Here is a 15,522-nt window from a genome sequence, read left to right as displayed (position 1 = left end):
TATAACTGATTTTGGTTCACCGATAAATCTTGCCTTAACAATTTATCGAATTTTAAACTGACATTTTTGTACGTCTTTTTTTTTTTTTTTTTCCTTTCTTTCTTTTAACCCTTTGCCCACCACACCCTTACATATGCTAGTGAGAATCGAACCCATGACATTTACAATGTTGAAATTATAAGTTACCAACAAGTCACAGCTCACCGACCTTGTTTTTAGGTAACCTTCTTCATATGTTTTCACAAACACTTGTCCTAAATACATTGCAGTGCTGATTTTCATGAGCACTCCTAGATCTGCTACTTTATAACAAATATATCATATGTGGACTTTATAGATTCTTGATCGCTAAAGTAACCTATATAGCACCTAACTTTCACAAATTTACATATTGAAATGACAGAGCCAAAGTGGAAAATAATCCAAACTTTCAAGATCAAAATTATTTTGTTCTCTTTAAAAAAAAAAAAAATAGATATTATAATTTCTGAAGAAAAAAAAAAGATAAAAAATGAGGGGATCACTGTTTACTCGATTACGCGGTAATCCAGCCCACCGACTGATGTAGTCAAACCGAAATAACGACTCGGGATTGGAAATTAATGATTAGAAATGGCTGGATCTCGTCTATAAATCTCAGTCCACACACACTGCGTTGCCTTGCGTTGCGTTGCCCGCTCAATTCTCGCTTCTTCGCTCAATTCTCTCTCTCGTCTCGTCTCGTTTCCTCGTATAACTCCTCATTCTCCTTCCTACAACATTCAACCCAATAATGCTCACCGCCTGACTTCTTCTGCAAGATCCACACATTATTAGGTACTATATTACTCTCTCTCTTTTTCTGCCAATGTTTCTGACGCAGATTTGGTTTCTGTTTCTGGGTTTCTGCATTTTCTCTGTTACCAAAATTGGGCTTTTTCTTGTCTCACAATTAATTGGATACATGTCGATGCTGATTGATTACCTTGATATCTTGCATAGTTTGTATTGAATCCGCATTTGGGTTAGTGACTTTTAATAGAAAATGATAAGACTTGAATCCTGGATCTTTGTTGATTGAGACCCAGAAACTAAAATCCCATTACAGTTATTGCGTAAGATCCTTAAATCTTAGGGGCGAGACATGCACAGTGGTGTTTTAGTTGGCTTCTTAGACGAGGAGGTCTTTGGTTATGCTTTGTAAAGGTGTCATCTTAGCTTCTCCTTTATGCTATGTTAGAATCTAGTTTTCTTCACTGAAAGGCAAAGTGATTAAAAATCCATTGAATTTTGATTCAGATCTGTGAATTGGTATGAAAATTAGATTAAAATCTTCACTAATTAAGCCCCTAGTTTATAATTGAATCGATCCATTGGTTGGATTGGGGGTAAAGTCTCTTGGATTCAATTACGCTTTGCTTAGATTTATCCATGATTTGGGAATGATGTAACAGTTTGTCTTATTCCATACAAACATGAAGTTTTTCATTGCTTGTTCTGTACTCGATTGTCTGAATCATCTTTGCATGTTTGGACAGAGTGAGTTGTAATCATCATCAGCTAAGATGAGTAGCGAAGGGAAGGTTCATCCAGTGACTTCCAATGGAGATTTAACTAAGAAGCCCTTCAAGATCTTTGTGGGTTATGATCCACGTGAAGATCTTGCATTTGAGGTCTGTCGCCACTCAATATTGAAGCGATCTTCAATCCCTGTTGAGATTGTACCAATCAAACAATCGGAGCTGAGAAAGAACAGCCTCTACTGGCGTGAAAGAGGGCAGTTTGAGAGCACCGAGTTTTCTTTCACTCGGTTCTTGACTCCACATTTGGCCAACTATGATGGTTGGGCAATGTTTGTGGACTGTGACTTTCTTTACCTTGCTGACATTAAGGAACTCACGGATTTGATTGATGATAAGTACGCTATAATGTGTGTTCAACATGATTATACACCAAAGGAGACAACAAAGATGGATGGAGCGGTGCAAACTGTGTACCCGAGGAAGAACTGGTCTTCCATGGTCTTGTATAACTCTGGCCATCCCAAGAACAAGGTCCTGACACCTGAGGTTGTGAATAAGGAAACAGGTGCTTTCCTTCATAGGTTTCAGTGGCTTGAGGATGGTGAAATTGGGTCAATCCCGTTTGTTTGGAACTTTCTTGAGGGACATAACCAGGTTGTTGAAAATGATCCCACAACTTTTCCCAAGTCGATTCACTATACTCGGGGAGGACCATGGTTTGAGGCCTGGAAGCATTGTGAGTTTGCAGACCTATGGTTAAAGGAGATGGAGGAGTACAAGCAGGAAGCACAGAAGAAAGTTGAAAAGTAAAATTAGTACTTTGCTCTACTGCATTTTAAGTTTGAGATTCATTATTGTATTCAATTTCAATTTATCCCGTTCTATTCTTTCTGTCAAATTTGTTAAATGGATCCTAGAGGGTTAGGATGATTTTACTATTATAATTAAATTAAACTAAAGTTCCTTCCACATTGACCTTATGGAGTACTACTGAACTGATATTTGTGTAGTGTGCAATTTCATCATATAACTGATGTTCGATGAGTATGATCTTTCTAATGCTTGCAAAATTCAAATTAAATGCCATTTTTGAATTATATGATCCTGGTCTGTCATTTCTATGTGGCAAATAGCTGTTAACAATTGCTGGTTGTAAAGGTGGGTTTGCCCTCCATTCAAAGATCTGGCATATGCTTTGCCTCTCCTGGTCATGTGAACCGTTTTGCTTTTCTATATTCTTTTGTCAAGCATATATTGATAGTAGTAGTATTTATAGTAGTTGAAATTTATGGTGTTTTTATGCGAATATGATATTTTAAATCCAATATTTATTCCTTTGGTTTTGTAAAAAGTTTAAGCTCTTCACGGTTAATCGAATATATATTCGACCTTAGTGTGAGAAGAATGTATTGGATTATATTCGATTATATATTGGATTATCTTACAACTCTTAAATTATTGTATGAGCCTAAGCAACTAAGAAGAATTGGAACTGTCTCATTGTATAATTGTTTTTTAGGTCACTAGAAAGTTGAAACGACAATGCTATTGAATGATCGAATTGGAGAATATACAAGTAAAGTCTAAGTACCAAGGACACAATTGGAGTAACATTTTTATGAAAAATTGGCTCATAATTTTGTTTTTAGCTATTTTTTTACGACCGACTTAACAGACAAAATAAAGAGTATCTTTGGAGACAGTGGCATAAAAAAGGTCAAAAATAAAGTTTCAACTTATAAGTGAAGCATTTACATTTGAGTGAAAAATTTATACTCAATAAAGAAATAAAAAAAAAAAATCTTATTTCCTTAAAAGCATGACTTAAATCTAGCACAGGGAGGTTTTACTCAAAAACTAGATAAAAAATTCATGAAAAGTGAAAGAAATAAGATGAGTTTGAGGGCTCAACAAAGGAGTTTACAAGCATTTGACCCTTGATCTATGAGAGAAAAGCTAAGATCAAGGGGGTCATTTGACCCTCTTAGACCTTAGCCAGCTACGTCTGTGTTTGGAAATGCTCTACCGTACATAAACAGAAAAATTCAGTAATCCTCTGACTTGATTATATTAATCAAATCTGCAATACCAGTTTCACGTTCTCTAACAATAAGAGGGACCGGAGCCGTCGAGTTCTCGCCGGAATGATCAGTCAGCATTGTAACACAATTCTCCGAGCAACGGAACAAAACTTAGAATTAATAATATTTTAAATTTAATGCTTATTTGGTCCCCATACCTGCCACGTGTCACCTAAAAGCGCTGGCTCGGTCCGCGTTTGCACTATAAAAGCCCCCACAGTCCCCAACCACAGTCGCTTCAGATCAATCTCGTCACCAAAAAACGAAACCGCAGACCCAAACAAATTCTGCAGCGCCTTTTGGAAAAACCCTAGCGCTCCGCTCAGCCATGGCGAACAAGATGAAGTTTTGGGGTAATCGCTTCTCTCTCTCTCTCTGTCTCTTCGATCTTAGCATTGTTAGGGCTTCGTTTTCTCATTTTCGAGCCCTGCTTCTTGCAATTTTGTTGATATTTCTAGCGCTTTTGAATTCCGAGAAATCAAGGAAAATGTTAGGACTAGTGTGAATCAATGCATTTTGAAATCCTCATAAAACTGAGCGATTCAGCTTAGTCGAGATAAGAATCTCCAAACTGTCTAAGTAGAAGAAGCGAGCGATTAAGTTTAGGGGTTTTGGTTCATTTCTACTGCCGAGTATGAGAAATATTGGTTTTATAGGCTGCGAAAGTATTCCTCGCTTGTTTTTTAGTTACTGAAATGAATTTGCTTGTGCTTTGTATGTCAGGAATTGCGTTTCTGCTTAATTTTTTGTTGAATTGGTTTTAAAACTGAGTTTCGGAGTCGCAATAATGCTTTATTTGTTCAATTTGCCTTGCAACTTGTGATGCATGTTTATGCTAATGGATTTTGTACATGTCTGTAATGCAAATAAAGTTACACATATGTTAGGTTCAGTGCCAGTGTATTTGTGCTCAGGATGAAGGCTTTTGTTATCTTAAGAACCCAATAGTATGTGATACATGTTTTATAATTCTTTTTGCATATTTCAGGTCATTGTGATTCAACAACCTATTTTGGTTTTTTTAATCCTCTTTGTATCAAAGACTTGCTTTACTAACTGTTAAACATCACTGAATGCGCTTTTCCTGGTCATGGGTTGAGTATTTTGTTAAAAAAATGCATAAGAACAATCTTTTCTTTTTGTAGAACATTGGCTTTTTTTGTGTCTTATGCGTGTTTGGCTCCAATTGTGATTGTTTTTTCAACCTTTGATACATTGTTTCTATTCAAGCATTTGCGACATTGTATTTTGTTCAACATATTCTGTAAACGTAAACTATGTTCAACCTGGTCTGTTATCGTTAGATTTGCAATTATTGGGTTTTCAGTTTTCTCAACTATTGTCTTATGTAATGTCCAGGTGTTGAGGTAAAGAGTGGAGAGTCTATTGTTGTTGAACCTGGTATTACCCTTGTCCATCTTTCACAGGTAAATCAGTAAGTTCTATAAAAAAAAAAATTTTGTTGATTTTGTTTTTGGTTTCGTGTTGCCTTTGTTGTAGTTGCACCATGGTTGTAAAGAGTTGCTTTTGTAACGCAGGCCTGTCTGGATGAGGTCAAGAAAGGAAAGGGAAGTGATTCTATTTCACTCTTTGTGAAAACCGGTGATCAGAAGCTTGTTATTGGACATCTTTATGCTGATAAACTACCTCAGATATATTTTGATATTGTGTTTAATAAAAAATTTGTGCTATCTCATAATGGGAAAAGTGGGAGCGTCCACTTCCATGGATATATTGCTAATACAGGATATCCTTTTTGTTAATACTTTTCTTGTTTGAAGCAATCTTACATATTCGTATCCCCATGATACTTGCTTTGATTTTGTGTTGGTATTAATTTTTGGTCTCCTTGACTACATACTGTTTTCTCTTCACGACTTTTGGTACTGGTGAGTCACTGTTCCAGTGCTTGGTTTTACTTTACTTCTAATATCATAATTAAGTGCTTGAATTTTTCTTGCTCGGTAAACATATAGTTTTTTGGTATTGATTATTATCCAAGTTTATTTAACATTTTTGTCTATGATTTGTAAAATGATTATGCCGGATCAGCCGAACCAAAGGTGAGTCTTGAGGAAGCTAAGAAAGAAATTAAATCTGATCAGAAGGATTCTAGTAGTGACGACGACGATGATGATGAATCTGAAGATGAAGAGTTTGATCAGGTATCCTTAGCTTTCACAACTGTCTGATTTTTTTTTTCTAGGTCGTTATGTATTTTGCACTAGGTAACTATCTAGGGTTACTGTATCTACAATGGTTGACTGTTTGTCTTACTGTGTTGACTGTTCCGACATGCGCATTCCCCAAATCTGTATATGCATTGTGCTAGTATGGAAATTTTTTGGTCTCCTATCGTTTAGGTATATTTTGTCTATCAGACAAAAAAGGTGTATATTTTGTCTCAAGTCTATGCACAAAAGGCTCCATCTGGGTGTTACTCTCTTGACATATAGGTTCTGGTCCTCTGGAGCATGTGTATTTGTTAACAGAAGTATCTGATACAGAAATACATATAGCGATGTCCTTGACCTTTTAAATCTTGGGATAGGGATCCGTCCATTAAGTATCTTACATTGGAATGCTCAACTCCTTGCATTTTGAACTGATGCCTGTATTTATTTGCTTTTGTTATTATGAATCTTTTTATTAAACTTTGATGATGCGGTTCTGCATGAGATTATGTGAAGAGAATAGCAAGTATCAATTAAACTTACTGATTTATTGTACATTCCAAGGTCAAGAGTGTGGAAAATGGCAGTGAAGATGATGAAGAAAGTAGTGATGATGATGATGATGATAGTGAAGATGAAGATGATGACAGCGAAGAAGAGAATGAAGAGACTCCAAATAAGGTAAATTACTCCTATCATCAACACCTTTGCCTTTTTGGTTGGAGATGTCAAATTGCTTCCATCCTGTCCATGTCGTTTATCATAAGCCAATTATTATTGCCAAAGTAAGTGCACTCTCTTATTATTGTTTCAAGTCTGATTCCTTGACAATGGAATTGTTCAAGGTCGATGGGAGCAACAAACGTGCTGCTGAGAGTAGTAAAACACCTGTTCAAAAGAAGGCAAAGTTTGTTACTCCTGAAAAAACTAGTGAGTTTGTTGTCTTCCTTTATTAACATCTTGATGTTTTAGTGTCGAATATATGGATCTGTGGTGAAATAAGCTGTCTATAGCATTTTAGTTGACAATTCAAACTAGCATTTTAGTCTAAATGAAGCTGTTGTGACTGGTTATTTGTTGATGCAGGTGGCAAGAAAGGAGCTGTCCACACAGCAACTCCTTACCCTTCAAAACAGGCTCTCAAAAAACCAGCTAATACTGACCAGACAAAGCTGCAGAGCTCAAAATCAAGTGGTGGTGGTGCATTCCGTTGTGATCCCTGCAATAGGTATCTTTTAATTTTTCATTGCCGTTCTTGGTAATTGCTATTTCCGGTGAATGATGAATTGTAATATCATGTACTATTCTTCTTGCAGGTCGTTTAACTCAGATGGTGCACTGCAGAGTCATACAAAGGCAAAGCATGGAGCTGCAAAGTGAAATGCATAGCAGAGTCTATCATGATGGTGTTTTGGGATTTAATTACGAAGGAACAAGTTAGATCAAGTAAATATGAGGAGTGAGGAGAGATTAGCGTATTGCGTTGTTAGCTAACTCATTTTGTTCCTATCAACTTTGGATTGCAATCTATTGCAGTATCCGTTAGACATTTTCTTGTTGCATTGATGCTATGCTATCGATCTTGATATGTTCTGAGTTCCCTGTGCATTTTTCTGTTCTGTTTGATATGTGGGTTGGTTAGGAACTTAGGATCTTAGGCCATCTCCAACCCTGGGCTAAGGGGTTGGTATAGCCCAAAAAACACCATTTTCCATCTCCAACCCAAGGCTATGCTATAACAAAAACTGATTTGGGGGGCTAAAAGGGCCAAGGGCTGGGCTAAACATAGCCCTTTGTTTAGCCCTTGGGCTTCTTCTTCGTGGGGACCACGCTGGTGGCATAAAATTCTGATCAACAAAATCAATGGCTGAGATTAAGGGACAAACAATAAAATAACATGATATTTAAACTTATAGCCCTAAGGGTTGGAGATGGTAGAAATTATAGCCCTTACTATTTGCATGAATAGTGATTATCGGGGGCTAAAATTTAGCCGGGGGGCTATTTTAGCCCCCCACAGCTGGAGATGGCCTTAGGCAAGGGTCAATGTATCGGTTGCCTAAGGAGTAAGGTTCTCAGTGTTGCACATGGACATAGCTGAAGTGCCAAACCATATATTTTTTTTCTTCTTTTTTCCAGACTGTCATTACTTTCTTTGCCTAGTTCATCTCACTCGGAAAAAGTATCAAGGATTAGAGACCTGTTTTTTTTTGTCTCTTACAATAATTCATTTTGTTAGCGGTACTAGCAAAATTAACCTCAAAGATCTAAAACAAGTCTGATCAGGCCATTTGTTGGACTTCAGTGCTTCACTCGTCCAACACATCATCCATGTCCAAGGAAACTTCATTCAGTTCATTCCGCCAACGTCCCACGCTGGCCTCCATCACTTCGACTCTGCTCTGCATCCTCGAGCACAGCTTGAATAGCTTTGAGAGTGTGGGTGAGATTTTTGACTTCTTCGGTAACTCCAATGACCAGATTTAGCTCTTCGAGGACTTTGTTGGTGATCGTTGTAAAACCCTCTAGGAGAACGTTAACTATCGCTTCCGTCATGATCTTTGAAGTAGCTAACGTTTGAAAGTGAAGTAATGAATGTGCTCTCATCTCTGTTTCACCCACTCCACTTTATAGCTGGACATAATTGTCCCAGCTCTCTGATCTTGCAAAGTGTAAACCAATGTTCTAAAAATCGCTAGGCATAGGCAAGAGGCGGGGCCCTCCTACCGCCTAAGATTTTAGGAGAGTGCCTAGGTGAATGTATATTTTATTATATAATATAATAAGTGCAATTAAAAAAATATACTTAGTAGTATAATTAGTTGAAAACATAGTAAAAAAGTTTAGCATATAATGAGTAAATACATGTAAGAATTTGTTTTTTTTTTTAAATTTTTTGTATATGACCAAAAAATATAAATATTTTGAACATTTAAACATGGCCAACCTAAGATTATATATGCTCTAAAAAGTTCACCGTAGCGGAATACTTTGAAAGTTGTGGAGCGTGACTTCGGATTGGGAAAAAGTAGAGTGGCGATGTTGCTTGTCCAGCAGCGCCCCCGCACTAGCGGTGGCTTCCTGCCTCGCAGGTGTGTGCCGGGTGCAGCCGGACAGGCCATTTTTTCGTCGGTATCAATGCTTGGTCAAAGGTGGGGGTTGCTACGGAAAGTTTTGCTTAATCGTTCGATGGTGATAGCGACTTCGGATCTTTGGCTTTCGGTCTTCAGTATGGATTTGGGTTGTCGATTCGAGTCTTTGGCACTGAATCTGGCAACACGGATGTCAGGTTCTTAGGTTGATTGTTGCGCAGCCATTGGGGTAGAGAGATCTAGACTGTGTGCAGAGGTTGAAACAAAAATTGGGCGGTTCTTATCGGACTTGGATTGGCGGTGAATGGGGGATCGCCAGGATTTGGGCAAGTCTCAAAGTGGTACACAAGGTGTGGAGGTGTTCTTCTGGTGGTTGGCAAGGATGGTGGCAGTTCCATGGCAATGGAGATTGTTATTGGGGGTGCATGTTCTTATGTATGGGGAATAAGGGGCTTGGATCATCGGCGACAGTTTTGCGGTCAGTTGGTCAAGTTAGGAATGAAAGTGGTGAATTTGACTTTGATCTAGGTACTTGGGTACTTGGATTGGGTTTATCACCACTGATGCTCCACTTTGCTATGGTTGATTCCAAGGTGCTGAATGTTAAAGTTAATGCTTAGTTACTTTCCTAACGTTATGCTAGTTAAATTTTAACTCAAGTTAAATAAGTTGTTGTAAGATATTTAAGGGTCTTTGACTTTTGTATTTGGGAGTGGTGTTTAACAGGGCAGCAACTCTAGTAGAAAGAAAGTGAATCTGATCAAAAGTATAAGAACAGAGATCTGAGCATCAGAGAGTGCTGCAGCCCCTTTCAACAAAATCATCTTCTTCTTGTATCTTTGTTAATATACATCACTTCTGTATCAAATATATATTGGTGTATGTGTGTGATTGAGTGCAGGAAAAAAAGATCATCAAGTTGATCTAAGAAGTTGATCAAAGCTAGCAACATATACCTGCAGATTGGAGTTGTGAAGAGCAGTTGCATAATAAGGCAGCAAGCTTGGATCAAAGGAGGTGAGTAATAGCTCAAACCCAACATCTGGTATTAGAGCTTAGTCTGATCAAGGCTAGGCTGGGTGTTGTGATTTCTGAAAAGAGGGGTAATTCAATTTGAAACCCTATATCAAAAATTAATCAAATTTCTTGAAGAATCAACCATGGCAAGTTCAAGCTCAAGTGGTGGTCTTCGAACTCCAATATTTGTTGGAGAAAATTTCGATTTCTGGAGAATCAAGATGAGGACAATCCTCAAATCCTATGATCTTTGGTATCTAGTATCTAGTTGAAGATGGTTTCGATACTCCGACAAATACGAAAGGTTTGATAGAAGCTCAGAAGATGGAGCTGAAATCGAACATGAAGAAGGATGCTAAAGCTCTTGCAATAATCCAAGGAGCAGTCTCAGATGAAATCTTCCCCATAATCTCAAATGAGGAGACTTCAAAATCCGTGTGGGATGTTATAGACGAAGAGTACAGAGGTACTACTGTTAGAGCTGTGAAACTTCAATCTTTATGTAGAGATTTTTGAATATACTAGAATGAAATATGGTGAATATTCTCTTGAAAATTATCTCACTAGGCTAACAGATATAGTGAACCAAATGAAAACTTATAGAGAAACTCTAGATGATAAGAGAGTAGTTAAAAAAAAAAATACTTATTAGCTTGTTGGAGAAGTTTGATTCCATGGTCTCTGTTATTGATATGACAAAAGATATTGAAACCTTAAGGGTTCAAAAAGTCATTGGTTCTCTAAAAGCCTATGATCAAAGGTTGAATAAGCGTGCTGAAAGTGCGATGGAGAGTGCCAATCAAACACTTAGTCTTAGTTCAAAGAATTCTTATCAATCCAGTTCCTCTCAAGGCAAAAGCATGCAATGTGCCTAAAAAGAATTGGAAAGGCCAAAACAAGAAATGGGATAAGAAAAGCAGCAATGAAGAAAAGGGTATTTCAAGTTATAGTGCTATGATGAAATGCAAAATTTGTGGAAAGTTTCACATTGGTGTTTGTTGGTTTAAAGGAAAGCCAAAATGTCAAAACTGTAACAGGTTTGGACATGTGCAAAAGGATTGCAATCTGAACAATCATCAAGCACACTTCACCGAAGAGTAAGACAATGATGGCAACATGTTCTTTGCTTGTCAAGCAACAACTATTCCAAAAAATAAAAATGCTTGGTTTGTTAATAGTGGCTGCAACAATCATATGACAGCAAATCAGTCCATTCTTGTGGATAATGATAAATCTGTGATCACAAGAGTAAAGATGGGCAATGATGATCTAGTACAAGAAAGAGGAAGATGAACACTTGTTGTTGAAACAAAGAAAGGAAGAAGATTCATAAGAGAAGTGTTTTTGGTTCCAGAATTGGATCAAAACCTTCTATGTGTTGGGCAACTTCAAGAGAATGGTTACCCGGTACTTTTTTATGATAATTTGTGCACAATCTATGAAAAGAAAAGGAAATGCAGATTGTGGCAACCATCAAGATGGAGAAGAACAGAAAATTTCCTATCTCTTTCAAATATCAAAGTAACATGGCTTTGAAGGTTGATGTTCTAGACGACTCTTGGCTTTGGCATAGGAGGTTTGGGCATCTAAATTTTCAGAGTTTGAAGCAACTACAACAGAGGAATATGGTGCATGGTTTACCAACAATTCAAGAAGCCAATGAAGTGTGTGAAGGTTGTGCCATTGGGAAGCATCATCGAGAATCATTTCCTAAAAGGAAAGCTTGGAGAGCATCTACACCATTAGAGCTTCTCCATACTAATGTGTGTGGTACAATGAAGACAAAAACTCATGGTGGCAACAGGTACTTCATAACCTTTATTGATGATTTCTCTAGAATGACTTGGGTGTATTTCTTGAGACAAAAATCAGAAGTGTTCACTGTGTTTAAAAAGTTCCAAGTGATGGTAGAAAGGCAAAGTGGGCATCTTATCAAGGTCTTGAGAAGGGATAGAGGTGGTGAATATAACTCAAAGGAGTATACTCCACAGCAAAATGGAGTAGCAGAAAGGAAGAATAGAACCATAGTCGAAATGGCTAAGTTTATGCTGCATGAGAAGGGGATAACACATGAATTTTGGGGTGAAGCTGTATACACTGCTGTCTACCTAATGAATAGGTGTCATACTAAATCAGTGGAAGATAAAGGAAAAATTTTAAGAACAGTACATGAAGTATAGGCCGTTCCGAAGTTCGGTGTATTTGGTTTCAAAGAATTAACTTTGGTACATGAAATTTCAATCCCGACCCATTTTTAGTACATGACGTCAATAACACCGTTAAACCTATGCAATTATTTAATTTTTAAAGGGTAATTTTGGGTTTTCACCTCTCTCTCTCTCTCTCTCAGACGGACACCCAATTCTGGGTATCATTCTCCTTCCTTCTTCTTCTTCTTCCTTTTTCTCCTTCTTCTTCCTTCTTCTTCTTCTTCTTCTTCCTCTTCTTCCTTTTTCTTCTTCTTCTGCCTTTTTCTTCTTCTTCTTCCTTCTTCTTCCTCTCTCCCTCCCCGATTTGATTTGGAAACCCAGATTATTAGATTTTTTCCTCCTCCTTATTCTTCTTCCCTCTTCTTCTTTTCTCCCTCCCCGATTTGATTTGGATACCCAGATTATCTGATTTTTTTCCCTCCTCCTTATTCTTCTTCCTTCTCCTCCTCCTCCTTCTTCTTCTTCTTCCTCCCAACCTCCCCGATTTGATTTGGACACCCAAATCTGGTTTTCTTCTTCTCCTCCTTCTTCCCGCTTCTTGTTCTTCCTTTTCTTCTTTCTCCTTCTCCTTCTCTTTCTTCTTCTTCTTCTTCTTCTTCTCTTTCTTCCTTCTTCTTCTTCTCCTGCAATTTTTTTTGTTTTTTTTTTTGTTAATTCATGAAGAGACGGATTTGCCCTTATAAATTTGACTAAAATTACATTGACTAACGGGGGCTGTAACGGCATACACTGATTTTGGGTCGGGATCGTAACGTCATGTACTGAAGTTAATTCTTTGAAACCTGATACACCGAACTTCGGAATGACCTATACTTCATGTACTGTTCTTGAAATTTTCCCGAAGATAAAACACCATTTGAAACATGGAGTGGCAGAAAACCATTAGTGAATCACTTCAAGGTGTTTGGTTCTATTTGTTTTGCTTATGTTCCAAAAGAGACAAGGCAAAAACTTGATGATACAAGTGAGAAGTGCATTTTTGTGGGTTATAGCACACAAAGCAAAGGCTATAGACTCTACAATTTGAAGTAAAAGAAGGTGATAATCTGTAGAGATGTTATCTTCAATGAAAAAGCCTCTTGGGATTGGAAGCAAAATGCAGTCCAAAGTCCCAACATTGAAATGGAAGAAGAGGTAGAGAATCAAGAAAATAAAGTTGAAGTTGTTGGAGCCTTGGAGGAACTCCACAACAAGTGACTCCAATAGGCAGTCCACAATCTCAATCATCCGGATCTTCATCACCAAGTTTAACTCCTATAAGAATGAGGGATTTGAATGATGTCTATGCAAGCTGCAATTTCTGTGTCACATAACCAGAAAACTTTGAATTGCAATGTAAGATGAAGCTTGGAAGAAAGAAAAGGTGGATGATATAAATGTGATTGAGAAGAACATCACATGGGAGCTTGTGGACAGACCAAGTGACAAAGAATTCACTGGAGTGAAGTGGATTTACAAATCAAAGTTGAATCTAGATGGTTCCATTCAAAGGAACAAAGCAAGGTGGTTGCAAAAGGGTATGCACAACAATCGAGAATTGATTACAATGAAACATTTGCACTGGTAGCAAGACTTGATACAATTAGGAGTGTGATCTCCTTAGCAGTTCAAAAAGGTTGGTCTCTACACCAACTTGATGTGAAATCTGCATTCCTGAATGAAGTCCTAAAGGAAGAGGTCTATGTTGATCAACCGGAGAGCTTTATTGTTAAAGGAGAAGAGATAAAGGTGTACAAGTTGAAGAAAGCTCTTTATGGCTTGAAACAAGCACCTAGAGCATAGTATGGGGAGATTGACTCTTACTTTAAAGGGAAAGGCTTTCAAAGAAGCCACAATGAACCTACTCTCTACATCAAGATTGAAGGTAAAATTGACATCCTCATTGTTTAATTATATGTTGATGATTTAGTTTTTATTGGAAGTGATGAGAGTTTGATTAAGAAGCTCAAAGAAGAGATGATAAAAAAATATGAAATGAGTGATTTGGGTTTGCTACATTATTTTCTTGGAATTGAGATTTGTTAAAATGAAGATGGCAGATTCATATCTCAAAAGAAGTATGCAAAAACTATCCTAAAGAAGTTTGGGATGGAATGATGCAATTATGTTCCTACACCATTGGTGGTTAATGAAAAACTTCAAAACGAAGATGGAAGCAAAGAAGTTGATGCATCAATTTACATAAGCTTAGTTGGGAGCTTGTCATACTTGACTGCAACAAGGCCAGACATTATGTATGCTACAAGTTTACTATCAAGATTCATGCACAAGCTTACTCAAATTCATTTTGGGATAACAAAGAGGGTACTAAGGTACATTCAAGGTTCAATAGATTTTGGTATTATGTTTGAAAGAAATGGGGTGCCAAAACTATATGAATTTTGTGATAGTGATTGGGGAGGCAGTGTTGATGATTCAAAGAGTACTTCTGGCTATGCTTTCACTCTTGGAACAGGTGTGTTCTCATGGCAGTCCAAAAAGCAAAAGATAGTTGCTTTGTCTACTGCTGAAGTTGAGTATGTATCAGCATCATTGGCAACCTCTCAAGCAATATGGCTGAGAAGTATCATGGAAGATGTTGGTAAAAAGCAAGGAGAACCTACTCCAATACTTTGTGACAATAAGTCTGCAATTGCGATGGCTAAGAATCCGGTGTTTCACAACCGAACCAAGCACGTAGCTCGCAAACATCACTTCATCAAAGATGCTATTGAAAACAATGAAATTGATGTGGTATATTTCAGGACAGAAGATGTGGGATTGTTTCTTTGTTGTGTGCTAGCTTTGTGCGCCCTTTTACTGATTTTAACTTGCATCTTCACTGTTTGCATGGGTACACCCTCTTTTCTGTTTCTCTTGTTTGTTATCTGGACATGACTGTGGGATCGATCAAGACAAGTTGACAGCCAGGTAGTCTTTGTGTGGTGTAGAAATTACCCGATACATAAATTTAAAGAACTTTAGGTTGCAGAAGAAAACCTTTACGTGTGTAGAATCGATCATCTTGTGATTCCAGATTGTCAGTCATAGTCAAGTGACTCAAGTCCTCTAAGTTGGCTAACTATAATATGTATTTCAGAAGAAAAACGCGATAACACACTGTTCTGTGAGATGTAAGCTAGGGGCATCTAGAATTGGATTGGAGTCGTAAAGAAGATGAGATGCTACTTTGGAAGCTCTGTGCATCATAACTTTGAAGTTCTTGGTGTTATTGGTGCCGCATGGTTCTGGGAGACTCTGAATAGCTAGGACTGGTTCAAGCATCGGATATTTTGCTCGTTTGGATATACCTAGTTTTGAGCCGTGTCAAGCAATTAAGGCATTAATGATACCTATTCTTGACAAAACGTGGGATGATCATGATTCATAACAGATTAGATATTCAATCCAATAAGCACTTCTCATTCATTCTTTTATTTCCCTTGTCCAGTAGGAGATTCCCTTTT

The 15,522-nt window shown here is 37.6% G+C and overlaps 2 protein-coding genes across 3 annotated transcripts; both read left to right on the top strand.

Moving 5' to 3' along the window:
• The first annotated feature begins 656 nt into the window (after positions 1-656).
• LOC133723821 (protein CDI) lies at positions 657-2,477 on the top strand. The gene is made up of 2 exons (XM_062150686.1): positions 657-816; positions 1,518-2,477. Exon 2 carries the CDS (start codon positions 1,545-1,547, stop codon positions 2,310-2,312), a length of 768 nt encoding a protein of 255 aa, XP_062006670.1. The 5' UTR covers positions 657-816; positions 1,518-1,544; the 3' UTR covers positions 2,313-2,477.
• A 1,306-nt stretch (positions 2,478-3,783) lies between these two features.
• LOC133721250 (histone deacetylase HDT1) lies at positions 3,784-7,357 on the top strand. 2 transcript variants are annotated; one of them, XM_062147817.1, is made up of 9 exons: positions 3,784-3,936; positions 4,943-5,010; positions 5,122-5,330; positions 5,459-5,472; positions 5,636-5,748; positions 6,322-6,438; positions 6,603-6,687; positions 6,844-6,985; positions 7,074-7,357. In XM_062147817.1, exons 1-9 carry the CDS (start codon positions 3,912-3,914, stop codon positions 7,135-7,137), a joined length of 837 nt encoding a protein of 278 aa, XP_062003801.1. In that variant the 5' UTR covers positions 3,784-3,911; the 3' UTR covers positions 7,138-7,357. The 2 variants fall into 2 exon arrangements, with proteins under 2 accessions (XP_062003801.1, XP_062003800.1); XM_062147816.1 differs by having other exon boundaries at positions 6,573-6,687.
• The last annotated feature ends 8,165 nt before the right edge of the window (positions 7,358-15,522 follow it).

Source organism: Rosa rugosa, chromosome 7 (genome assembly GCF_958449725.1).
Source record: "Rosa rugosa chromosome 7, drRosRugo1.1, whole genome shotgun sequence".
Classification (NCBI taxonomy): Eukaryota; Viridiplantae; Streptophyta; class Magnoliopsida; order Rosales; family Rosaceae; genus Rosa; species Rosa rugosa.
The sequence above is the reverse complement of the archived record's forward strand: the minus strand, read 5'-3'. Positions and strand labels throughout refer to the sequence as shown.